General features: G+C 37.5%; 1 protein-coding gene across 3 annotated transcripts in view; it reads left to right on the top strand.

Annotated features, from left to right (window-relative positions):
* CDK19 (cyclin dependent kinase 19) overlaps nt 1–26,100 on the top strand; it is a 90,954-nt gene that overhangs the window by 6,497 nt on the left and 58,357 nt on the right. Inside the window, exons 2-4 of one of the 3 annotated variants that reach the window (XM_088139451.1) lie at nt 3,069–3,086; nt 12,447–12,500; nt 20,836–20,911. In XM_088139451.1, the coding sequence (XP_087995577.1) occupies nt 3,069–3,086; nt 12,447–12,500; nt 20,836–20,911 (148 nt within the window). Of the gene's footprint in view, nt 1–3,068; nt 3,087–12,439; nt 12,501–20,835; nt 20,912–26,100 lie in introns of all 3 variants that reach the window. The other 2 variants (XM_088139447.1, XM_007435454.4) reach the window with 2 other exon arrangements.

The following is a 26,100-nucleotide window of genomic DNA, read 5'->3' as shown; positions in this document are numbered from 1 at the left end:
ACTAATGATATGATAATAAGTTGGTTACTTATTCCCTGTTCCTTACTGAATTTTGTTTCAAAATTCAAAAGACAACTGGATTGGTAATGTGAATATAAAGCCAAAGGTTATTTAATTTTGGACATACAATTAAACATAGTTCTATCCTGATCTCTTATCCTGAGCAGGAAAGTACGATGCATGATATTAGATCTATATATCTGAGATATTGCATCCCACAGTTAGCTTTGGACCATATCAAATTATACACCAACAGATTATCCTGGATATATTGGGAATGCATCTTGTCCAACCCAAAGCTTTCTCTATGAGCACGCCATTACGAACTCTCTCTGTCTGTCTACCTACATTTTCATTCCAATGAGCAATTTAAAAACTGGGAATAAACGCCCAACTTCAGCCTCCTCATACATACAGTACTGTGAACTCTGGAGGAATTTTCCAACTCTGGAGGAAGTATGTTGCAGCAGCATACTTCTTTTGGTCTTAAAGGGCCAGAGAAGCACTGGAACATTAGGTGAAGAAAAATGAAGATAGTGTCAGTGCTAGCAGAAGGCAAAGTGTGAGAGAAATGAAGACATGGCTGGAAAATCAGTGAGACTTTCATCATTTAATCATATAGTGATAATTTTCTCTCTTTAATATGTTACTGTTAAAATGTACTGTATAGTACAAATACAGTTCAAGTTTGTGTTTTGGCTAGTGTGGGTGTATCTATTTTGATGCCATTTTGATGTAATAATTGCAGAGCCAGTTGGTCACTTCCTGATGACTTAGGTTGTGTATTTCAAATTCAGAATTTATTTATATTTACTAAAACTTGAGGCAAACAAAGACTGTAAACAGCTGTATTTCCATTTAATTATGTGCCATTGATAGCAAATTATTAATATGGGTAGTGGTGGATTTTTAGGAAGGAGTTTTCTAAAAAATAACTGTGACTACTAAAACTGAATATGGCATTACTTTGGACAAGATATCAAGGCTTCTCTGAATTTGGATTGAGTTAGTTAAGAGACTATCCAGTCCCTGCTGCTCTGATTTCCTGTTGTCCCAAATTTGCAGGCAAAAAACTTGCAGGACGGATTATGCAAACAAACATCTCTGGCCCTCTGTTGCTAGTTATTCCTTCTCATGTACTAGTTGGGAGCAGATAATAGAGGTCATATATCTCCCATTCTCTTTTTTTTAACTCAGCTTTCTTCGAAGGCTGGCTGGCTCCTGGCTGGATTGCACTTTCTAGTTTTCAGAGGAAAAAGAATTGAGCCATTTGTCAACATTGAAAACATCTTTTGTATACACTTGTTAATTATCCTTATAACACAGAGACAGACAGGTTGTTCTCAGGTGACCATAGATATTGCAAAAAGAAAAGTCTTGGTTTGTTCTTCCCCAGCTTGGTGCTGTAAATATGTTGGACAATACGTCCATTGAGTGCCAGGTTCTGAATGTTGCCTTATTCTCAGGTTTAGACAGCTCATTTTTCTCTCTGTATGAAGGAAACCTTGTGTGTGTGTGCGCGCGCGCACACGCGCGCACACACGTGTGCATGGACATGCTGTTTAAATGCTAAAGAAACTTTGTGCTTTGTTAAGCTAAATTTAAGGGGAGGAGAAAACATGACAAGGAATCTCTTGACACATAGGACAAGAGCACATGCCCACTGACATTACTTTTATCTAGCCAAAAATAAATAGAATTAATGGGGAATCACTCTGTACATCTAGCAATTTTTTTTCTGACATTTTAATGATAATACTATATATGCTTATTTGGGAGAAAGTTCAGTTGAAAATAGTGACTTATTTTTGAGTAGTCATGTTTAGGATTGTATTGTTTATCAACTTACCAATTTCTCATTACAAATGAGTTGGATACCTATTCAGAAGCAGGCTAGAGATGTAGAAGGATATTTCAGGGATATGTCTTTAGATACATTTTTTTTAATGGAGTAATAAACTGTTGTTGATGCTGCTTTAGAAATCTACTTTAGTTAACTCCATCATATTTGCAAAGCCTTAGTGAATATTCATTTAAAATGTTAAAATTACATGGAGTTATGGGCACTTCTAGAACATCTAAAAGTATTTAATGAGTGTGTCTGACTTAGTAAATTATATGCAGTTCCGTAGAGAAGTACTGAATGGAGATAAACTTGAGGAAAGAATGCAAGAAAGGTTAAATAAACATCAGCTTACCCTGGGTAAGAAAGCAACTCAAGTTAACTGGTTCTCTTTGTTACAAGAGAGAGCAGAAGGAAACCCTGTCAGGCTTTTATGGTTCTGTTATGATACCCTACAACAATAAAGTAGAGTTGCAGTAGTCCCTGTGATTTCTGTTTCCTGACCGGGCCTACCTCAAAGGACTGACTAAAGAAGTGCATTTCAATAATGTTTGGAAGAGAAGCCAAAAGAAATGTTAAGTTGCAGAAATAACTTAAGGGGCAGGGACCAGGGGGGTGGTAGAGGATTTAGTAGTGTCTGATGAGAAAAATCTGTGGCAACTTTTAGTGTGGGATTTTTATTTTTTTTAAATGGAAGGAAGCCTCTAGCAGTGTTGCCAGTTAAAATTCCATAGAAACATAGCAGCAATGCATATTTATAGTTTTCCAATCACCATGGCACCAAGGGAGTGTTACAGTATAGCTAAAATCCATGTTAGCATCTTACACAAATGTAAGAAGATTTCATCTGCCTTGCTTCTCAGAGGGATGAAAACATTTAGTACCTGATACATCTTCATAACTATGTACCTGTGGATTAATCTGTTTATATTCTAGTTAATCAATAAGGTTACACAGGTAATTTTATATTGCACTTTGTCAGTTGTGAATCCTTCTAAAATGATTACTTTTCAACCAGGTTATTGACATAGTAGTAGCAGTTTTGCTTTGAGTGAGCGGTAGCATAGTCAGTAACTTTTCTTTTTTATCTGGTCAGCTATTTGTACATTTGATTTATGTATGAAATTAGCCACAGTAAAATGTTAGCTCTCCATACTTGTTGAGACACATTTAAATATATTTGCAGGGTTTGCTGGGACATGCACATGGAATATTAGCAAATAAGTTACCAGTGGCTTGATCAGTATGCTGTTGGAATGCTAACACTGCATATGAGTAGGAAACACATGTGCTTTATAAATTTAAATATGGGTAAATGAATTTAATTCTGTTATGTACATGGTAAACTTATCAAAGTAAAGGCCTTTCATATGGCCTATATCTTGTAGGAATCAGGTTGAGAAGGAAAAAAACATACAGTAACTGTGTATCAGCAGGGGAGTGTATTTTTTAATAATGTATGTTACGTAGTATTAGAATTGATGAATGCCTGCAGTTAGAGAGTTACCTGTCTACAGTGACTGTAATTTTGAAGTACTCTGAGTTGTATTTATTATGTACACTGTATTATTATTGTGCCAACCTTGCATTTTTGAACTCCTTGAGTTCCTAAAATGCTGAAACAGCCAACTAATCTGATCTTTCTAAATCAATATGCTTAATAAGTCCAGAGCTTTGGAGACTATTAAGATTATAAGCTATTTAAATGTGAGTCTCAATAACTGGTAGTTATTTCAAAAAGAATATGTATGCTATTAAGACAGTGAGCTTTAAAATATATAATAGGTTAAACTTATGAGGTGCTATCGTGTATCAGTAACACTGTTTTAGATGCTTGATAATCTCTGCAAATTATGTTTTCATTACAAATTTGAAAATTAATCAGATGCTTTTAACATATTAAAATCAATTCTTTGCTGCATGAAAACAAAAGCAATTGTGGGTTTTAAAATAGCGTACTGTTATGTTACAATCAAAAGATATCACCTAAAGGAGTCAGAGGAAAAATATATTTACAACTTGGCCTACATGAAGAATTTGAAAACGAACTAGGTCATTTTGAACGTTTGCTATTTTGATGGTGATAATTATTGAAAATAACTAAATTTCATTTTATGAACTTTAAAAACTACCTGACCAAGATGTTACAGCATGAACATATAAGTTGCATTTATCATTTATTTATTTTTATACAGCACCAAATCTAAAGACTCTAGGTGGCATACAGAATAAAAACATCAGCAATACTAAACCCCCCAACAATATTAAACCATGTAGGCAAGTACAGTGCATTGAGGAAAAAATGCAGTTAAATACTAATCCGTTCTCCACTGGTCAAATCACCAATTATCCTGGCCTCTTGCCTGCTTGAAAAGCCTGGTTTTTAGAGCTTTTCTAAAGAATGGCAGGGTGAGGCCAGAAAAACTTTTAGGGGGATGGTGTTCTAGAATGCTGCTGCTGCAGTAGTAGCAACAAAGATGGCATGGCTCCAGGATCTCACGGGATGGCAACCAGCACCTTGAATTTTACTCAGAAGCTCACCAGTAACCAGTGCAGATTCCTCAGTAGTGATGTTTACATAAGAGTAGTGAGGTATTCTCATAACTACATGCACTGGATCAGTTGTAGCTTTCAAGTGGTCTTCAAGGGCAGTCCCATGTAGAGTGCGTTGCAGCAATCCAAATGAGAAGTCACCAAGACATGAGTGACCATGAGCAAAGCCTTCTGATCCAGGAATGGGTTTGATTGCCACACAAGATGGATTTGTGCAAAAGCCCACCTATCCATGGCTGTCACTTACTCTTCCAGCAAGAGCTTTGACTCCAGGAGGACTCCCAAATTGTATACCAGTTTCATCCATCCATCTAAACCAAGGCTATCACATGCAGTAATGGGAGAACAAACATCAAATGATTTCCACTTTCCCCATCCTCCAAATTAGGGAGAAAAATTGGGAGAAGGGGAACCAGGAATATATTTTATATAGAAGTACCACCAGCTCATCTGTTCATTTCTGGTACTGAAAATAACTTATTTGTCAGCACCACTAGGTAGTTCAAACCAGGAAATCAACTCCACATGAAGGTTAAAACTACTTTTATTAAGACTGGCTATAATAACAGAATCTTGCAAATCCGATTGTGCTATACCTCCTCCTGCTTCTTATAGTTCAGTGAATTAGAGAGGCATGTGCCTTAGCCACTTCTAAATGTTATCTTCTTGTTCTGGACTTTAAAAATGTTTTACCCCCTTTTGCCTAGGTAACAGTTCTTGCATATTTCTGTCAAGGTCATCTTCCTTACTCTCTCCATTAGATGTACAGAGTATGGAAGAAGACAGAGATGGGCCAGATCCATTACCAAAGCAACAAAGAGAAAAGCATGGCTTAAGTCCAAAACAAGTAGAAATTGTGTGTAAGCTGCTGAGGCAGACGCCTCCTAATTCACATGGATATAAGAAAGGGAGGAGGCACAGCATATTCAGACTTGCAAGATCTTCCTGTGGAGTTGATTCTTGGTCTAGTCTGCATAGTGGGACTGACATTATTGGATTGAGCCTGTGCTCAAAGGCACCCGTTCCTGCATATACTTTATTCAATGTACAGTGGTACCTCGGGTCACGAACGCTTCTGTTCACGACCAATTCGGGTCACGAACAGCACCATTCGCAAAATTTTGCTTCCATCCGCAAACTCCACATCGGGTGCCGAACAGGATCCATGGCCATTTTCCCTGCCGTGACACATGGTTGTGGCTTCCTGTAGGGAGGGGGACTCTCCCTCCAAGCAATAACCGCCTCCCCACCTGCCTTCCTGTCCTCCACGCCAGAAGTCGCCTCGAGCAAGGTTAGCATTCTCTCTCTTCGTACTGCACTGTACTGTATTTTGTTTCATATTTTTGTGGTTTAAAAAAAAAATACATATGGTTCAGAACGGATTAACCGTAATTACATTGAACCTTATGGGAAAATTTGATTCGGGACGCGACCAAAATCGGTTGGCAACCAAATTCGTAGGGGTCAGAACGGATTAACCATAATTACATTGAACCTTATGGGAAAATTTGATTCGGGTCGCAACCAATTCAGGTCGCGACCAGAATCACGGAACGAATTAAGTTCGTGACCCGAGGTACCACTGTATATTTTTTTCTTTTTTAAAATGATCCAAGGCAAATAATTTTCATAGGTCTAAGACATGTGCTATTGTGATATGGCTATATATAATATTACTATAAGGTGGTAGTCCCCAAAGATTGCATGTATTTGTAATTTTGGGAGCATATTATCTGCTTTTTTAAAAAATTACTAATGCTGTTTAAATGTGTTAGAAAGCCAGCCTCTTCATAAAATGCTTGCAGTTTTGGGCATCACCAGTTTATCAGAAAGAGAGATGGCTCTTTTTCTACCTTCTAGTTTCTGACGATATTCCCTAGCATGCCGGCTTTTCTTTCAAATTTTCTTTGCAGGCAGATGGGAATATCACAGGAACAAGTTTCAAGAAATATGCTGCAGGCTACCAATTGGTAGAGCAGCCATGAAGGCCTTGGAAAAGATATTCAGATGCAGTGATATGTCTATACCTACAAAGATCAGAACAATACAGGAAATGGTATCCTCTGTGACATTCAATGGAAGTGAAAGGTGGGCTTTGAAGAAGCAGAATAGAAAGAGCATTGGTGTTTGAGAAAATTCCTAAGAATTCTATGGACAGCTAAGAAAACAAACAAATGGGTCATTGAACAAATCAATCCAGAGTTCTCACTCGAGGCACAAATGACCAGACTCAAATTATTCTACTTTGGACACAATATGCAAAGACCTAGCTCTCTGGAGAAGGCTCTAATGCTGGGAAAGGTGGAAGGAAAGAAAATAAGAGGATGACCAGCACCTTTAATTATAGTTTGGAAGACTGGAAGGACCATGTTAGGCGCAGATTGTCATGAAGAATATCTATGTGGTTGCTAACAGTTGACACTGACTTGATGGCACATAATCCGTCAAGCAAAAGAAATATTATTGGATATAAAGATAATAGCTAAAATTACAATAATCTGATTTGTTGTTACTTAGCTTGATTTGTTATTACTTAGCCTGAAATCTTGGGCAATGGGCAGTGGACGTTGTATTGGGATTTCTAGCCATGAAGTGTCCTTGTGATGATTTTGATGATTTGTGATGATTTTGCAGCACTATTGAAGGATTTACTGAATTACAGAATCAATTCATATCTGTAATATGCACCACAAGGAACCAAAACTGGGAGAACTATGATAAACTTTTCTTCTTTGTTTTTGCATCTGTAACCTAAATGTAAAAACTGCATGCCATCAAGTTTCTAAAGTGGGTCTATTACTTTTTGTCACATTAACAATGCCTGCTAACGAAAGATAGAAAATATTCATGGTGCTAGCTTTCCAAAGATTATTAACCAATACAGTAGTGAAAAAGGTATTTTTTTGTGAAGCATCCTTAGAAATGCAAATAGAAACCAAACTGACATTAAGAGGGGAAAATATTTATAGATTAAAAATAGAAGGAAAAGGCTACTTTTTGAAAAGCAGAATAGATGCCATATTTCTTGCATTAGGATTCCTAAGTTTCCATCCGTATAAATAATGGTAATCAACTACCCTAGTGAAGGAAGGGGAGAAAATATTCCTAGAGATTCAGATATAAAATCAAGAATCAAAACTAAACTTGCCAATCTAAATGGTGGGCAGAGACCAGTAAAACCCAGGAAATTCAAACTCTGAGCACCCAGTCTGAAGCAGGATGGTTTCCCTCTTCTTAGGTGAGTTTTTAAAAGGGGAAAGGGGGTGCCTCTATTTTGGCCTTGTTCTTTTGCCTTCTATTGTGGGAAGGCATTTAGCTTTTCATTCTGGCTCCCCCCAGGCAAGAAACACTTCCCAACCTGGAGAAGAATCAGGCGTAAATGGCCACCACGAGAAATGGGAACCAAGATCCTTTAAAAGCGTTATAATAGGAATAAATCTGAGCTGATTATTATTATCATTATTAATTGCACAATCAGCCAGTTGTTTAGACTGGATTTGGCATTTTATCCACCTATTGAGTCCTTCCCAAGGACTTGGGATAGGCAAATGTTGTTGTTTGACAGTGTTAAAGGTATTGTCGCAGAATGTAAGCTGTTCCAAGTAAAGCTGCCTTTTGCAATTGACTGATGGTGATTTTGTCAATGCTGATGGTGTTCAAGTGGTGCTCCAGATGTTTTGGGATTGCACCTAAGGTGCCTATAACTACTGGTATTATCTTTGTTTTCTTTGGCCACAGTCATTCTACTTCTATTTGCAGGCCTTTGTATTTTGTGATTTTCTCCAGTTCTTTTTCTTCTATTCTGCTGTCTCCAGATATTGCAATATCCACTATCCAGACTTTTTTGTCTTTCTTATCAACAATTGTTAAGTCTGGGGTGTTATGTGACAAATGGTATTTCTTGCAGATATTCCAATGCACAACAATTGTTGCTACTTTGTCATGCCATTGTTTGTAGTCAGTCTATGCGATCTTCTTGCAGCGGCTAATTAGATGGTCCACTGTTTCTTCAGCTTCTTTGCAGAGAAGGCATTTGCTGTCTGTTGCTGTCTTCTCGATTCTGGCTTTGTATGCATTTGTTCTTAAGACTTGGTCTTGTGCAGCCAGAGTGAGCCCCTCTGTTTCTTTCTTCAACTTTCCTGCTCTTAGTCATTGCCAGGCTTTGTTGTTATCTGCCTTGCCTGCTAGTGTGTGTGTGTGTGTGTGTGTGTGTGTGTGTGTGTGTGCTGGCCATGTAATACTTAGCCTTGCCATGTCTCTTTTCTGTTCATTTGGTCTTTCTTGTAAGCCAGTTTGGTCTCTTCAGTATTCAGTAAGCCTTCATGGTGTACTAGGTCCAGTGCATCTTCTTCACTGTCCTTCAGATATTCTTCCAATGCCCTTTTTTCTTCTTCAGCTGTCTGATGTACTTGCAACATTCCACACCCACCAATACTTCTTGGTAAGTAGAGTCTGCCAATGTCACTGCGTGGATGAAGGGCATGATTCATTGTCATTATTTTCTGGTCTTCCTATCTAGGGCTTCTCGTTCTGCTTGAGTCTAGTCCACTATTCTAGCTGTATATCTAATGACTGGAATTGCCCAGGTTTTGCCTTGATGGTCTTTCCTCCACTGAGTTTGGATTTTAAGAACTTCTTTAGTCTCATGGTGTATTTACTACTAATCATCTTCTTGACTTCAATGTGCTTGATGTTGTCAGCCTGAAGATGCCCAGGTATTTGTAGTGATCTTCATCCAGATTCTTGATTTTATTTCCATAGGGCATCTTGATTCCTTCAGTTTTCATTATTTTTCCTCTGTTGATGGTAAGGGTGGCACATTTGTCCAGTCCAAACTCCATTGCAATATCTTGGCTGTATATTTGGACAGTGTTGAGCAGCGATTCTATTTCAGATGGTGTTTTTCCACACATCTTCAGATCATCCATGTAAAGGAGGTGGGGTGGGCTGGCCTGGCAGATGTTTTTGTTGTTTGATAGCCATGGCCTGACTTGTTCAGTATTGTTGACAGAGGAATCAATGCAATGACAAACAGTAGTGGTGATAGTGAGTCTCCTTGAAAGATTCCTCTCTTGATGTTAACCTGTCCTAGTCTATCACCATTGACCAGCAGCTAGGTCTTCCATAGCACCATTGATCTTTGCACAAAGCTTCTGATGTTTCTACTGACTCTTGTTATTTCTAGGCACTTGATTATCCAGTTATGTGGTAGGGAGTCAAATGCCTTCTTGTAATCAGTCCAAGCTACATTCAAGTTGATTTTCCTTCTCTTACAGTTTTCCAAAATCATCTTATCATTTAAGGGCTGATCTTTTGTTCCTCTGTTGTTTGGGCAGTTTCCTTTCTGCTCAGGTGGAAAGAGCTTGTTTTCAACAGCTCTATTGAAATATTGCTGTTATATATCATACTTTCCTATAGAATGGAAAGAAAAGGAAGAATGGAATGGAAAGAATGGAAAGAAAAGGAAGATGTGATTCCGAATAATAGCATGTATGGATTATTGTTTAGTAATGCTCTTCTTGCATCCCAGTCAAGTAATATAGATTAAAGGAAAATAAAATGCCTGTGTGGGTATGTGTAACATAAATGTTGTAGTTTTCTTAGTGAGTTTTGTAATTGTAACACTTAACTGCCTGCATCTTATCACCATTGTTGTCATTATGCATACATCTTTGATGCTGCAGTCAATTCCTCTCATGTTTCTTTGGTGAAAGTAAAATGTGCTGTTTTGTCCATTATATAGGGCCAGAATCAATTATATTGTACTTATAACATGTAGTGGGATATGACTACAAAGGGAAAATGGGCCTCTATTTCTATAGGAAAGGTTTTTTGGGGGGCACAATTCTATATCCAGGATCATTGCTGAAGAATTACAGGATTAAGTGAGAGCTGGTAGAATACACAATAATAACATCATTATAAGATAAACAGGGAAGTGCAGAAAGTTTCATTCCCACTGGTTATAACATAGTGGGAAAAAGGTAAGAATAGATACCTTTGTATCAACAACCACCACTGTTGCCACAACAGAGCATAGGATTTAGGGTGCTTGGCACTCTGTGACAGCACAACTGATTGAACACATGGCAGGAAGCTGTATCTCTGGTTGCTCACACTTAAAACTCACAAGGAGGGCCTTAGTAATGAGAGATGGGGAGAAAGGGCAAAGAAGGTATACATTGTATGGACTGTCCAAAACACTCATTAGAACATGAACTCATTACTAAAACTTTCCTTGGAATTTGATGGTGTTAGTGCTTTTTATAGAGTTAAATAGGTCTTCCGTCTAATACTTCAAAACATTTCAGAATGCACCCCTATCTTCTATTCTCTTTAAAAGTAAAGTTGATGCATATCTTGGACATGGTGTTCAGGATTTTTAAAACTGAATTCTCCTATGGGCTAGCAAGAGATTAGCAGCATTATAGCTATAGCTAGCTGAGGGCAGAAGAAATATTTCAGGGTTCAAATGGCAACTCCCTCCCAAGTAGCCACCAGTGATTCTTTCAGGCATGCCCCCCCAAAAAAGTATTCTGAAAAATACAGTGGTACCTCGGGATACGAACGCCTCTACTAACGAACATTTCGGGTTACGACCAGCTTCGGCAGGAAAATTTTACCTCGGGTTATGAACTTGCCTCTACTTACGAACCGGATCCGCGGCCATTTTCCCTGCTGTCACGCAGTCGTGGCTTCCTGTGGCCGAGGTCGCGGTAGCAAGGAGATGTTCGGTGAGGCTCGTGGTGTGTTTTGCGGTGTTTTGTGAAGGTTTTTGGTGTGCATGTTAGCATGGCTCCAAAGAAAATGCAGAGCAGGCTTGGCGGGAGTCAGGCTCTGAAGAGGAAATTGCCTCGGGTTGCGACCAAATTCGGGCGGAGGGTGGAACGGATTAACCGGATTTACATTGAACCCTATGGGGAAATTTGCCTCGGGTTGCGACCAAATTCGGAGGGCGGAACGGATTAACCAGATTTACATTGAACCCTATGGGAAACTTTACCTCGACTTGAGACCAACTCGAGTTGCAACCAGAGTCACGGAACGGATTAAGTTCGTATCCCGAGGTACCACTGTATTTAAGTAATTAACTATCATCTGTAATTGGATTTGTGTCTCATTAGATAATAAATTTGTATAGTACCTGCACCATAGCTTTATCTGTAGTTTTAATCTGAGATTGTCACTCTTTACTCCTTCCTTACAGATAAAGTTTTAATTTTTATTTAAAATGTATGAATGCCTCTAGGATATACATTTTTCTTAACATTTTCATAATGTTTTAGCATCATGCTATCCCCACTTTCTCTTGAAGGAACAGTAATGGAGTTTTCTTCTGTCTCAAACTGACTGATGAATCCTGTGCTGTGTGTTACAACCTGTGCTTGCTCTAAATGATGAAGATTTTGAAACACCTCCTTCTGCAAAGATTATCTCCCTCGTACCATAAAGTTAGGATATGTCCAGATATTAATGAAGGGCAATTTTTTTAAAAATGTACTTGTGTTTACTTTCAAAAGCATAAATCAGATTGTTCAAGATGGTTTTCAATTTACTTTGTGCAGCATATGGATCAGCAATGCTAGGCTGGATACAGATAATAGTTGTTGTTTTCACTGAGTTGAAGGTGGTTCAGAAGAAAGGTGCTCATTCTATTTCTGCCTCTGGTAACCATTTATTTTTAAATGTCATAGTTGTAAAATATGCTTAACCAGAATTAACTGCGGGGCAAAAGAAACAGGATTAGTATATGCCATTGGAGGCAAAGTCTTTTTCAAATTTCTTTCTGCTTTTTCAAAGATTGTCTGTTTCCAACTCAGAGTATATCAGAAGAAAACTGAATTTGCTTATTTGTTCTCTTGACAACTTTTCAACTACTTAAAAGAATTTAGTTTGGCAATGATCTTGTTGTTTCCAAATAGTGTGCCTGCTTATTAAAGACTGGCTCCATGAGTATCTAGATATTAGGCACTGCTGAGTTCTGAGACATGAATCCTGTATATCTACATAAATTTCTGCCTTTTACTTCTGCTGTGTTCATAGATTCCAGCGGGCTTCGTATATGGACTTCAAGCCTTGGAGGTAGCAAGATATTCCACAGAAGGTAAAGAGGAGTGCTGCCTTCTGGCATCATAATGTGTGCCTGTGTGCGAGTGTGCACTGACGTAGTTAGTACTGTGCAGTCCTTGAAGGTGAAAAATAAATATATGTATAACATTGGGGTCCTAGTTAATGGTCAGTTATGTCATTAGACTGCCTGTTTGAGCCTGTTCAGATAACCCATGAAATTAAGAAGGCCGTTCCGTTGGCCTCTACTCTACCACAGCATTCCATTCTAAAAATGCCCACTGGCAGCAGCAGGGATAAAGGGCTGGAATGAGAGGAAGAGGGGATGTCAGAAATTTCTGATGTGTTTCTCACGTGCACGTACACCTGCCTGCCTTATTTCTGAGTGGATACTTGCTCAACTATCTCTGGGGAGTTATGGATTCATATAACATGTTAAACTAAAATCAAACATATGGTTTAACACAATGTGTGAATCCAGTATAAATAAAAGATGACGTTGTGCATAGTAAATATACATTATATTGGTTCTTACTGTGTTGCTTAAGGTTGTAGAATTTGTTAGGTTCTTTACTTTCTTACACTTTGATAGCAGTTAAAACTTTTCCTTAACATGGAAGTGCGGAAATTTCTGAAATATTTAATTTCAAACCCTCTATTTATAGCCGTGTGAGATTTGATAGAGAACTTTGGTGATACTCTCTACTTCATACTCTATCTTTCAACTGAGATTTTTTAGATTTTTGCCTTATATAAATTCATCAGGAACAAATGGAAATAAATATTTTCTTCAATGATAACATTTTAGTTTCAACAGCTGCTGCAGGTTTGCTTCTACTGCAGTCACTTCAATTAAGAACTGATATGACTCAGGCTGTATAAAGAAATCTATGGATGATAATGAAGAGTGGCGGTTTATGGTAGTGTCTGAATCGAGCCATTTTAGGGCTGCTTGAAACTTGGTGACATTATTGGATGAGTACCATTTGCATGTAAGAAAAATATTAAACAAATAATATGTAGGCCAGGGCATAGGATAGTTGCATATGGAATTTCACTGCATACATACAGTGAAATAAGCATGTTTGCTTTCTGAACAGATGGTTTGTGATTGAATTTTACCATTTCCTGAGCTAAAGATGAAATATAAATATAAATGTGCCTTACTTCATTTGGAATGAGTGCAGGGAACATATATTTTACTGTGATACCAAATGCTCAGATATGCATCGTCTGTCTTGTCTTGCTGCTGAAATGTATCTCTGTGCCTAAGTATGTAAGGGGTATGAAAAAAGTATCCTGCAGAATTGCAAAATAGATATGGTTAGTTCTTTTGTGGTTTCAGTTCTGTTAAGTATTTTTACTGCTCCTTATAACAATTTTCAGTTCATGTAATATCTGCAAGAAGGGTGAAGTCATTAGTTTTAGGAATTCCTTTCACTGACAAGAATAGAATTGGCTTCAGGGTGACACACTAAGCAGGAAATTATTTTAGGATTGCAACGGACAGCCTCATTAGAAGTTCAGAAGTACTGAATATGAACCAGAGGTTCTTTTAGGCTAATTCTCTGCCCTAAGGCAGGCTCCCTCAAACCTTTTTTCCTTTAACTTCCCTAATGCATATTATAATGTGCTACAGAACACCACTTCTGAATATCATATCAAGTTACATGCACACAGATAACCCAACTTAACTCAGAAAAGGCAAATGAATTGTTATTACCTGAGCTGAACTGGGAACTTTGTTATTTCAAATAAATGTTATCAAAATCTATTATTTTCTAGTGAAATTGGGTTGTGGGATTGAGTGCTATAATGTGAAAGGGAAAATCAAGCACACATGGATTGCAATAACCACAGAGCTGGTTTCTTATCTGGGAATGCCTTGCTTGACACAGAACTACAATATGATCTGAAGCACCTTTGGAATACTACTTGGCCAAATTGACACAATACTCTAAACTGGGTAAAATGAAGGCCTAGCATGTTATCCTGACACAGACTTTGGGTCTTTGTTTTCACCCAAGGTTTATTATAGATTTACCTTCAACTAGCTTCCTTTTGTCTGGATGCTCATGCTAGGATTAAAGTTAACCTTCTGTTCCAGCCTCTAAAAACAATATCCTTTAATCTTCAGATTGAAGTATGCTGAAAGGTTTACTGAGGGACCATAGGAAACTGGAGACCTGTCAGAAGAGGCCTTCTTGGTTTTGTTGCAAAAGGATCAATTTGTAGTTTTCTGCAGATGGGGGGGAGCGGAGTAATTATTTTCCACTGATTTTAATATGAGAAAAAAAATAAACTAGAGGGATATAAAAGAGTCATATAAATACAGGTAGTCCTTGATTTACGACCATTCATTTAATGACTGTTTGAAGTTACAGTGGCACTGAAAAAAAGTGACTTATGACCTGTCCTTGCACTTATGACTATTGCAGTGTCCCCACAGTTACATGACCAAAATTCAAAGGCTTGGCAACTGGCATATATTTACAACAGTTGCAGCATCCTGGGGTCATGTGAGCGCCATTTTTGACCTTCCCAGGGGCCTTCTGACAAGCAAAATCAATGGGGGAAGCCGGATTTGCTTAACGACCATGGCAAAAAGATTGTAAAATTGGGTGTGGTCACGTGATGCCTCGCTTAATGACCACTCCTTAACAATGAATTTTCCGGTCCCTATTGTGGTCGAAAGTCAAGGACTACCTATAGTTGCAAAAAAATAATTTCTTGTTTAGTCATTCATCTTAACAACTAGGATGATGGAAGAGGTTTGACTGCCTGTCTTCCAGAACTACTATGGTTCTTCTCCCCAATCTGAAACAGTGCAGAAGAACATCTAGGGCAAGGAGTTAGTGGGCTCTACAAGGCATTAAAAGAATAGCACAGTCGCTTAAAGAAATATGCATATTCAGCAAAGATCTCCCAGTTACAGAAGATAATGCTTTGCTAATAGTACAGTTCATTACTTATCAGCTGTGTGGAATGTCTCTGAGAAGAGCAAGGTATTTTTTCCTAAATAAAAATAATGATTCTACTGATAGCCATTGTGCACCATCATACTTAATATTAATAATAATTTGCTATGTGCAATTGAATCAGATGCTTAACAAAAATTTAAATAAATTCTGTATTTTTAATTCTAAAATAGCTTTATGTGATTGTAGGTTGTAAAAGGAATCAAATTGCTAGTCCTTCTTTATTATTATCCCTAAGTTTGATGCATTTTTAGAAAATGAATATTGTAAATGAAATTCTGTAAATAAACTGAAATGACAAGAATTCCTACTACTACTATTAGAATTTGTATTCTCAAACTGATTCCTAACTAGACCAGAAAATTAGACTTCCAGGAACATAAAAACTGACTGAAAAGATAAAATTTGCTAGTTACTTTAACAACTTTTGATCTGCTGGACAGTATGATTTTTGTAGGAAAAAATGTAAAATATTGATATTGGAATTTCTATTGTAAAAGTTGGGGTGCTCTGGTATACTGACTCTTTGATTTTCCTTTCTGTTTAGAAAAATATTGTTCTGGTTACAAGAGAACTTCAGGAGAGAAGAGAGAGATTTATTGTATTTTATAAACATCACTATACATTTCCCCAAAATATTTGGAAGTGATTGGATTTAAATATTGCTTCTGGAATATTATTTTAAAAATATGTTAGTGCATACAGTACAGGTAGTCCTCATTTAGCAACCACGACTGGGACCAGAAACTTGGTTGTTAAGTGAAGTGATCGCTAAGTGAAACTGTGACTATGCTTATGATCTTACTTCAGCTTTCCTTTGTTTTACAGACCTGCGAAGGTCATAAATGTGAGGCTTGGTTGTAAAATTACTTTTTCATCACCTTCATAACTGCAAATGATTGCTCTTTGAGGCAGTTGCTAAATGAGGACTGCCTGTACTGACATTTTACCCTGATATCTAATTAATTGGTACTTTTGGGGGGGGGTGTCAGTGCAATTTGTTTGTCTTCTTAAAAGTGTGCATGCAAACATATGGGTGGTACACCTATTTTTATTAGACATTTGTTTGCCTCCAGCTTGTCGACTACATAAAAACCATAGTCTGGCCTCCGGCAAAGTTCATTTCAAAACTGAAATGGAAAAAGTTCTGAAGTCAGCATTTGTTCTGATAAACCTTTAACTCTTCCTAGATTCTGTGCATCATAACCATGTTTGTAGAGGCCATACCAAAAAAGAAGTCAACAACTCCCTCTAGATCTTCAAAGATGAATACAGTACTACACTGGTTGCAAGTGCAACATTTCTAGAAAAACTGAAGATATGAATGGAAACAATTTTCTGAAAGAGAAGCCTAACAATTTCAGGAAGTTGCTTTCTTATCAAATCGAACCTTTCTTGACAGATTAATGTCACAAAATATATAACAGTACATAAAATTCTATTGCTTGGTTCAGTTTTTAAATTAAATGATGTAAAACTCTTTTATAAATATAACAGATATCTGCTATACCCTGTTATACCCAATAAATTCTTATATGGGCCAACAAAACAAATTAATATGAAGTATGGTTTTTGATTGGTATTAAATGAATAAAATATAAAATCAGTGTTCGTAATACTAGGTAACAGGAAATTTACATTCCAGCTTATTTGTGGTTATAAATGCTTAAAGTTAGGCCAAATGAAATAACTATTCAAGTTGCTATATATAGGGGACATAGTACGTTTTTGTAAAAGAATGGCTCAAATTTTAACAGCAGTTAATAGTGAATAAAAATAGCATGTTGGTACCAAGGACATGTATAACATTTATAACAGTGTGTTGGAAAACTCTTGGCACAGTCAAATTCCCAAAGTCTGATATATCTGTTGATGATGCAGCAGAGGAGTAAGGTTTTAAAACGTTGATGTTGATGTTAAATAATATAATATTTAAGCTGCAGACACAAACTATTCCTGTATGTCTACTTAAATATGTTCAAAATGTATCACTGAGAATGTTGCATGTGCCAGTACAGTTCTGTTAATGGCAGCTACATTATGTATTAATTAAATTTAGAAATCTAGTACTAGCCTACCAGGAGCCAGCAATAAAATGAATACAAAAATTAGAGCAACTGCTTTTGAACTAACAGGTTGAATGAAATTGATGTAAAATTGATGACTAAGTAGAATAATATTTTGGAGTATGGGATCTGGTCACTGTGTCACTGTGTTCTTGCATTATACACAAGCCTTTTGGGGCCAATTTGAATTCATCTATGATATCTGTATATTATAGTTTTTTGCTTCCTTTATAGGAACTGCTTATATTATTCTTGCTATTTGATTTTCAAATAATATATATTGTTTTAAAAATAATACTTATGATATAAAGTTTTATTTGGGGAAAAATAAAAGAAAAATAAAATTTGGCAAACAAGGTTTTATAGTATAGATTTAAAAAGAATGTGTACAGTTAACAAGCAATTTCCAAAAGCAATTAGAAAAGGAAGTATGCGAACCTAGTGTCCTTAAAGGCGCTGACTGTGGTTTGAGCAAGATGGCTATTCCTTCATCTCCCAGAGCTCTAAACCTGCCAGAGACTTTGGTCTCCTCACAAGGAGCAACTGTCTGAAGCACTTGTGGGCAATCTCAAATCTTCTCCCTGTCTGGAGAGGAATTATGAAGAGTCAGTCTACTCACCGGCTCTTCATTCTGCTGCGGTTGTCATTTTCAGTTCTCCATTTCTTCCCCAGAAGCCATAATTAGTTTTCTGAACTTCCACTCTGACATTCATGGTTATCCAAAAATGGAATACATTAAAGAATTGGAAAAAAGTAATCAACTCTCACATGCTAATTGTCCAAGAAATGAAGTTGGAGAGGCAGGGACCACTATTTTTATCTTAGAATTGTTACATCAGCATAGATCAAATGCCTTTCTAGGCCATCAAGAGAATGGCAAAGTATCCATTGACTCAGAGAGTTGGAAGGAAAAGGTCTGGAATTTAAACCCTGGAGCATTGTACCATATAATTATGTTGTGTTCTGCAGTGAACAAATATTCTGGGTTTAAACAGTTTCATGGTTTTCTACATTGAAGAGACTAATTTTGACAAGACATGTCTGTGAGCCATCTGTATATACACGATAGATCTGTAGTTAGGGCATATATTTGAGATGTTCTACAACTGTTTTTAAAGTACATTTTTATTTATTTCTTATTGAATGTATACCCTGCCTTTCTGCTTATTACGTTGCACAAAATGGCTTACCGCAATAGACATGCAAGATGTAAAACAAAACCAAATTAAATAATTAAAATTTTAAAAAATGAAAACATTCATTAAAATAATTAACAATTAAAAGGGAAAAAGAGGTGCATTTTACTCTTTTCCTAAATACTGGGGGAGTGGGAACTTTGGTCAAATGCACATGGAAAGTTGCACAATATCATATCAAGCTTTTTATTCATCTGGCCCAAGATTTTGTACTTTGATGCTATTTCTGCAATATATCTCAGGTATAGATCTTTCTTATCATCTGTTGGTAATTGATACTTTTTTAAATACTGATGCCAATAATGTAGAATTTCTAGATGTAGAAGTAATTAGATATAGAGGAAAGTACAGTGGTACCTCTACTTACGAACACCCCTACTTATGAATTTTTCAAGATATGACCAGCTCCAGCCCCAAAAATTTACCTCTACTTACGAACTCGCCTCGACTTACGAACCGGATCTGTGGCCATTTTCCGCCCGTTCCATGTGGTCCGCGGCCATTTTTCCGCCCGTTCCACGTCCACGGCCATTTTCCACCCGTTCCACGTGGTCCGCGGCCATTTTTACGCCCGTGCCACGTGGTCCGCGGCCATTTTCCGCCCGTTCCACGTGGTCTGCGGCCATTTTTCCGCCCGTTCCACGTGGTCTGTGGCCGTTTTTCCGCCCTGACGTGTGGTCCGCGGCCATTTTACGCCCGTTCCACATGGTCCTCAGCCATTTTTCCGCCTGTTCCACGTGGTCTGCGGCCATTTTCCGCCCGTTCCACATGGTCCGCGGCCATTTTTCTGCCCCTGACATGTGGTCCGCGGCCATTTTTCTGCCCTGCCGCGTGGTCAGCGGCCGTTTTTCCGCCCCTGACGCGTGGTCCGCGGACGCCAGAATGGATTAACGGTAATTACATTGAACCTTATGGGAAAATTTACTTCGACTTGTGACCAACTCGACTTGCGATCAGAGTCATGGAATGGATTAAGTTTGTAAGTAGAGGTACCACTGTAGCTGTAACAATATCACTTTTTAAAACACCTTTTTTAAAAAAGTATTTCACTCTCTGTTCCGAAAGAAATTATACAAATTTTGTATTCTTACATATGTTTAGAAATTTTACTGGAATAATAATAATAATACCTATTCCAAGCTTATTCTCAGAACAAACATTGTTCTGAGATTTTCTGGATTTCTTTTCTCAGGCCATTATAGAATTTCTATCTTCCTAATCCATTAGGATTTCTGGAGTTCATTTTTAAAGTTTAAAAATAGTCCCTCTTGGGTTTGTGATAGATATCAAGAATGTAACTATGTCAGCTTCATCTCATGTTACTTAACTAATATTTTTTATTAAATTAGGTTATTTTATTTTGGTTGTTTTTTTCTTGCAGAGTTACCTCCTAGATACTTGTGTAGTTGAACTGTGAAGGAGGAGAGTCTCCAACTTTTCTTGATCAGTAGGCACAGTTGGAAGTTGGGGGAAGTGTCATAAATGCTGCTATGGAATGGTTCCCATGGCTGGAACAGTCCATTCACAAAATGGCTGCCATGATAGACTTATCTACATTTTTTTCTGAATAACTTGGAGCATAGTAAAATAAAGCACTAACCTCTGGTTGCCTTTTATAGTTCACTTTGAAATATCTGAGGCCCAGAATATGGCCTGTTGCTGGAGGCCAGAATTTCAGTTTGAAGTGCTCCAGGTCAAGTGAATACATAAAATTAAACAAAAAAAGTGTTTTTAATATTACTGTTATTAGCAAGCCGTTAGCAAGCCATTTTGTGGATGTTGGCAGAGTGCTGCTATTTGCCACTCCCTTGGCAATGTTCTCTTATTCAGTGTAGCCATCCATTCTTACCCCTAGTTTTGCTACTGCCTTTTTCCTACTACCACCGCCATCATTACTGTGTTTCCCCACTTCTTTAATTAGGAGGGTATTTTGAATAATATCCAATTTATTGTTTTTTGGCCTATAGAAAAGCTGCCCGTCAAAGATAATTGGTTATGGAAAAATACGATGAATTACTAATCACACTGTACCATAATTAGTCAGTTTTAAGAGAATAGAAATTAAGTTGTGTAACTGCTGTTATATATTTCAAATGTCAATAAGTCATATAAAATCCACTTTTTTCTTGCAGAAAAGATGAAAAGGAATATGCACTGAAACAGATTGAAGGCACAGGGATATCCATGTCGGCATGTAGAGAAATAGCAGTAAGTGAACACAACAAAAATATTTAACTCTTTCTACAATTAACAGCATGGAGAGAATCCAACTAGTTTCCATTGGGGAAGGCTGTAGTGCAGTGACAAATCATCCTGCTTTCTGTGCAGAAAGCCCCATCTGAAATCCTTGGCATTTAATCCGAGACATTACTAGGCTTGTTGGAACAATAATTCAAATTCATATGTAAGGCAGCTTCCTGTGTTCCTGTTTCAGCAGGGAAGGGGAGACTTAGTTTCTTCACTGTAAGCTATGATATATAGTTCAGTGCTGCTCTGGACTAGCTAGGAAAGTGCAGAGTGGATGGGGTCAGATTGGAAGGGGAAGGAGAATGGCTAAAAATCAAGCCCATCCCTTTTCAGCCAGCAGAAGCCTTGCACTTGCAGAGGGAAACTAGCTGAATTTTGCCATGTCAGTTTTTAATTGTTATATTAAATGTCAACTTTAATTTAATCTTCATAATTTTGAACATACCTGTCGTTCAAATGCCGTATTTGACATCTATAAATAAATAGTATGGTATCTTTTAAATTCAAATTTAAAAGATACCATACATAAATTCACATTTATTGAATTACAGTAATTCACAAGATACTTAGATGCTTAAAGATAATTAATTTTCTAATTTTAAATATTAATAGAAAATACTATTAATTTTCTAATTACTATACTAATTTACTAGTTATCTAATTTCTAGGAGGTTGTACCTCATCCTGTTATATTTCAGAAAAGTGAAGTATAGAATATTAAACTAAAATAAGTACATTAAAATAAAATAAGGATATGGTTTAGATAGTAGAGATTCTACTTTCCAGAAAAGCTTACAAGATGCTTTCCACTTACTTAATAACTGAACAATATAATTAACTTCAAAAAACCCTCAGTTTAATGGAGTATGTAAAAGTCTGTTAAATCAGTAAATGATGTAATTTACATAATTTGCATCAATTTATACTATTTGTATAATGATGTCATTGCACAAATGATATAAATTGACAAATGATAGAATGTACATAAATTGTCTGGACTACTTTGAATACAAACTGACATTGCCTGTTATTTTGGGATGATGTCTGGAAGTAAATTTTATCTGTTGAATCAGAAGTCCTCTAACCGAAGGGTTTACTGTTTATGTGCACCACTTTATTTGCACCACTTGCTTATTTGCAGTTGAATGCATTAGCATGTAGTGCATTTAAAGGGGTCCAAGAAAATGCTCTGTAATATTAAGACTGTGACAAATATATTTATTTCTGACATGACAATTCTGTTAGTCTGTTGCAGCAATCCAGCAAATAGAATAGACAGTGAAACCTTGTACATCTTTAAAGATTAATTTTTATTATTGCATCAGCATTTGTGGACTTAAGTTCATGTCAGCAAAATTCCTACTACATAGGAATTAACAAATAACTTTTTCCAGCATGTATAGAATTGTGGGGATAATTGGAGGAGCTTTTATTGCAGTCTTTCCCACCCTAATGTTCTCCAGATATGTTGGGAGTTGTAGTTGGGAAGGTACAGGTTGGAAAAGCCATTACACAGCAGAACTATTGGTTGCTGTTTCAGGACCGTTTGACTGTTTGATCAGGAAATATGGACTTTATGGAGATATCTTTTTAAGAAGTAGGAAAGATTCTATAATTTTTGAATCAATGTATAAAGTGTGTACCACTCCCTATCTTGGAGCTGGGGGTATTGAAATCATCACTAAAATTTAAGATATTAAACAAGATGTGCTGCTTGTTGATTTATGATTAATGCTCATTTGTATTTAATAAAAAAATTTAAAAATTAAAATGAATGAATGCAATTTATTAAGTAAAATAAATCCCTATTTCAGGTCAGTGTTCCCAGTAAATAGGAAATGCTGTCTTGTAATTCAGTCTTCTCTATGTGTGTTGGAGTTGAACTCCCCAAGCATATCTAGAAGGCATCAGGTTGGGAAAAGCTGCAGAAGCTAAATGTGCTATTGGTGCAAGTCACTTAAAATCCTTTCAGGACTTCATGTCTTAGATATATATCTTGCTTTTAATCACCTTTGCATTTATATCTCAAAGCAATAACATTTTCTATAAATTTCTTAGGTGTAGCAGGAAAAGCTAAAAGACATTTTCATAACTCTCCATTACATCAGCATGGTCGTCTGTCTATCTTATCCCATCTACCTATCTACCTATCATATATGGATGCCCATTCACTAAGTGATGCTGGCAGCTAACAAATTACAAACATTAAAAAAAGCTGCAAATACATATAGCACTGGGCACAATAACTCACTTAACCCAACTAACATGTACTAACATGTATTGGTGACTCATTTAACAGCCTCAGTGCTTCAGAAAAGAGCCAGATCTTCAGAGACCTTATAAAGGCCAGCAGGGTTGTGACCATCTAAATCTCAAGGGGGATGCTATTCTATAGGGTGATACATGGGCACACTGAAATACAGTATATTCATAACTACTCATGCTGCTGTTTTCTGGACTTTCAGACTTGCAAGATTGATGTCAGCCTTCCCAGGTAGACAAGACAGGAAACACGACCAGATGAGCTAATTCTACTTTATTGTAAGGCTACATGAACAGAATCTTGCAAGTCTGAAAGTTCAGATCTCCCACTGTCTCTTTTTACAGCCTGATAAATTAGGGAGGATCCTTTCTGAGGATCTAGATCCTTCTAAGGCCTTAGTTAAACTGTGCACCACAGCATCAGGGATTTCCCCAAGCTGTCTCTGAAACCCAATTGTCTCTATCAGGCATTTGGACCAGACCACATGAATAGGTCCAGTGCAGTTTGGAGTAGTGCTGGAGAACTCTAAAGCAATCAGAAAGTGATCTGATCATGACAAGGGACTGATGTTAACATCCTCAAAATCAGATCACTTTGCCATTGCCCCAAGACAAAAGCCAGATCTAGTGTGTTATCCTCAAAGTGTATCAGGCCCTTGATCTGGGTTAGGTCTCTAGTTGCCATGAAGGACATGATGACCATGAAGTCCTGAGCCAGTTGAGGCTCCATACCCGGGGAAAGCAGGTTGAAGGCTCCCAGTACTTTAAGTTTGGGAAGCTCCACCACCAACCCTGCTACAGCATCTAGCAGCTCACCAGGACCAGAGGGCTGGTACAGCAGCATTCTTCTATCAAATCCCTAGAGGCCAGCTTCACAAACAGGATTCACATCCAGCTACCTGCAGAGCAGCCCCTCTGAAAGTCACAAGGGTAACCGTGATAACCATAGCCACTCTAGCATCCCTACTTTAGGTTCACAGCTGGTGCCACACTCAAAACATAGATGGGCACATCTCCAAAAGGCCACACATCCCTCGGTGTCTCCCTGGGTTCTGGTTATACATGCCAGATCAGCCCTGCCATCTGTGATCCTGGTTGAGGAGAAACTTATTACACACTAATCTGTAGAGCACTAGTGTAGTGGTTAAGATGCTGGCCTAGAAACCAAGAGACTGCAAGTTCTAGGTCTCCCTTAGGCATGAAAGCTGTCTGGGTGACTTAGGACCAGTCACTCTCTCTCAGTCCAGCCCACCTCACAAAGTTGTTGTTGTGGGGAAAATAGGCAGGAGTATTAGGTATGTTCACCACCTTGAGTTGACCAAATATATATAAAAAAGGTGGGATAAAAATATAACAAAAACAACCTAGCGTTAAGCTGCATCAACAACAGCTGGAAGCCAGGACCACCAAGGATCATCCAGGCTCTGGGGCTGAGTCTAGGGGGCTGGAGTATGGAATCAGTACCAAACACCAAATATATCTTCCCCATTAGTGGCCTGCCACCATCTCCTGCCATATTTCCTTCTGCCCACCAATATCAAAATGTTCCTCCCTGCTCCCTTCCCCTCCATTAGACCAACTTCCCTTGCTCCCTGCCTTCCCTCCTCCAGGGCTCCAGGGCCCATCCAGCATCCTGATATTATGCCCTAACCAATCAGCAATTATTGCATATTCTCCAAGTTCAAGTTTCCAATCTGATATCTTTGGTAACCTATCTCTTTTCCAATATTGTGCTAAATTTATCCTTGTGCCCTTAAACATGCAAAACTATTTTGATATTTTTTGTTGGTATATTTTGGAATTATGCCTAGTAAAAAGAATTGTGATTTTATTTTTAAAATTCTCTGAATAGTGCTGTGTATTTCTTTCTAATACTTTTGAGTTCTTCCCATTGATGTGTTGCAGCTGTTTCTTCAAAGTTTTGCATCCATTTTATCATGCAATTTTTTATTTGTTTCTGTCTCCATGTCATATCTGAGTAAGAATTTATATATGTACCCTACCAGGTGGCCTTGATGTTTTCTGAGCATTTCAAATTCTGTCATTTTTCATAGCAGCCCTCCCTTATTTTTGAGGTCAGTTTTTATTCTTCCAGCAATTTGTAAGTACATCAACCATGGTATGTTCTGGCCTTTGCCAAGTAGTTCTTGATATCTCTTTAGTCTGTTCATGGAGTTTAAATAGACCATATCTCCATATGTAATTGAAATTTTCTTACTATGCTTATCTCTGACATGAAAAACATTTAAAGGAGAATAATGGTGAGATCGTTGGACTTAGTATTTTTCTCATAATGTCCCATACTTTTATCAAACTGTTTGTTATAATATGTCTTAGGTATGATTTGAGATAGGCAAATTTAAAAGTTCCTTAATTATGGCAGAAATAGTTTTCAAAAATGGAAAATTTTTGAAAACAGCATGGTTGTTTACATTAGCTGACATTTTAGTGTGCCTTTCAGATTATAGAACAGGGTTTTATCAGATTTTCACAATCAGTGGATAGATCATCTGGAAACACATGACTGTCATGATGTTAATATCTGATCTGAAGAACCCTAATTTCCATATTAAGGCTTTATTGCCAATTACCCAATATAACATATAAATAAGCAATTCCTACATAATAAACATTATAAAAAAGTGAAGTTTATACAGAATAATATTTCCAGTGCACATATGGATTACGAAGATGTGGATATGAGGCTAATTAAGTGAAGGTAATATCATGGGAATCTGTCCCCACGATAAATCTCATTTGCCATCACACTGCATCACTTAGCGATGGCAATCCTGATCCCAATTGCTGTTGTAACCCGAGGACTACCTGTACTGCGGTCTGGTACATCAGCAGGCAAGGTGATATGTAATCACCTCCACTGCTGAATC

Source organism: Python bivittatus, unplaced genomic scaffold (genome assembly GCF_059951505.1).
Source record: "Python bivittatus isolate LINGU-HERP-01145 unplaced genomic scaffold, Pbiv_v1 ctg000020_np1212, whole genome shotgun sequence".
Classification (NCBI taxonomy): domain Eukaryota; kingdom Metazoa; phylum Chordata; class Lepidosauria; order Squamata; family Pythonidae; genus Python; species Python bivittatus.
The sequence above is the reverse complement of the archived record's forward strand: the minus strand, read 5'-3'. Positions and strand labels throughout refer to the sequence as shown.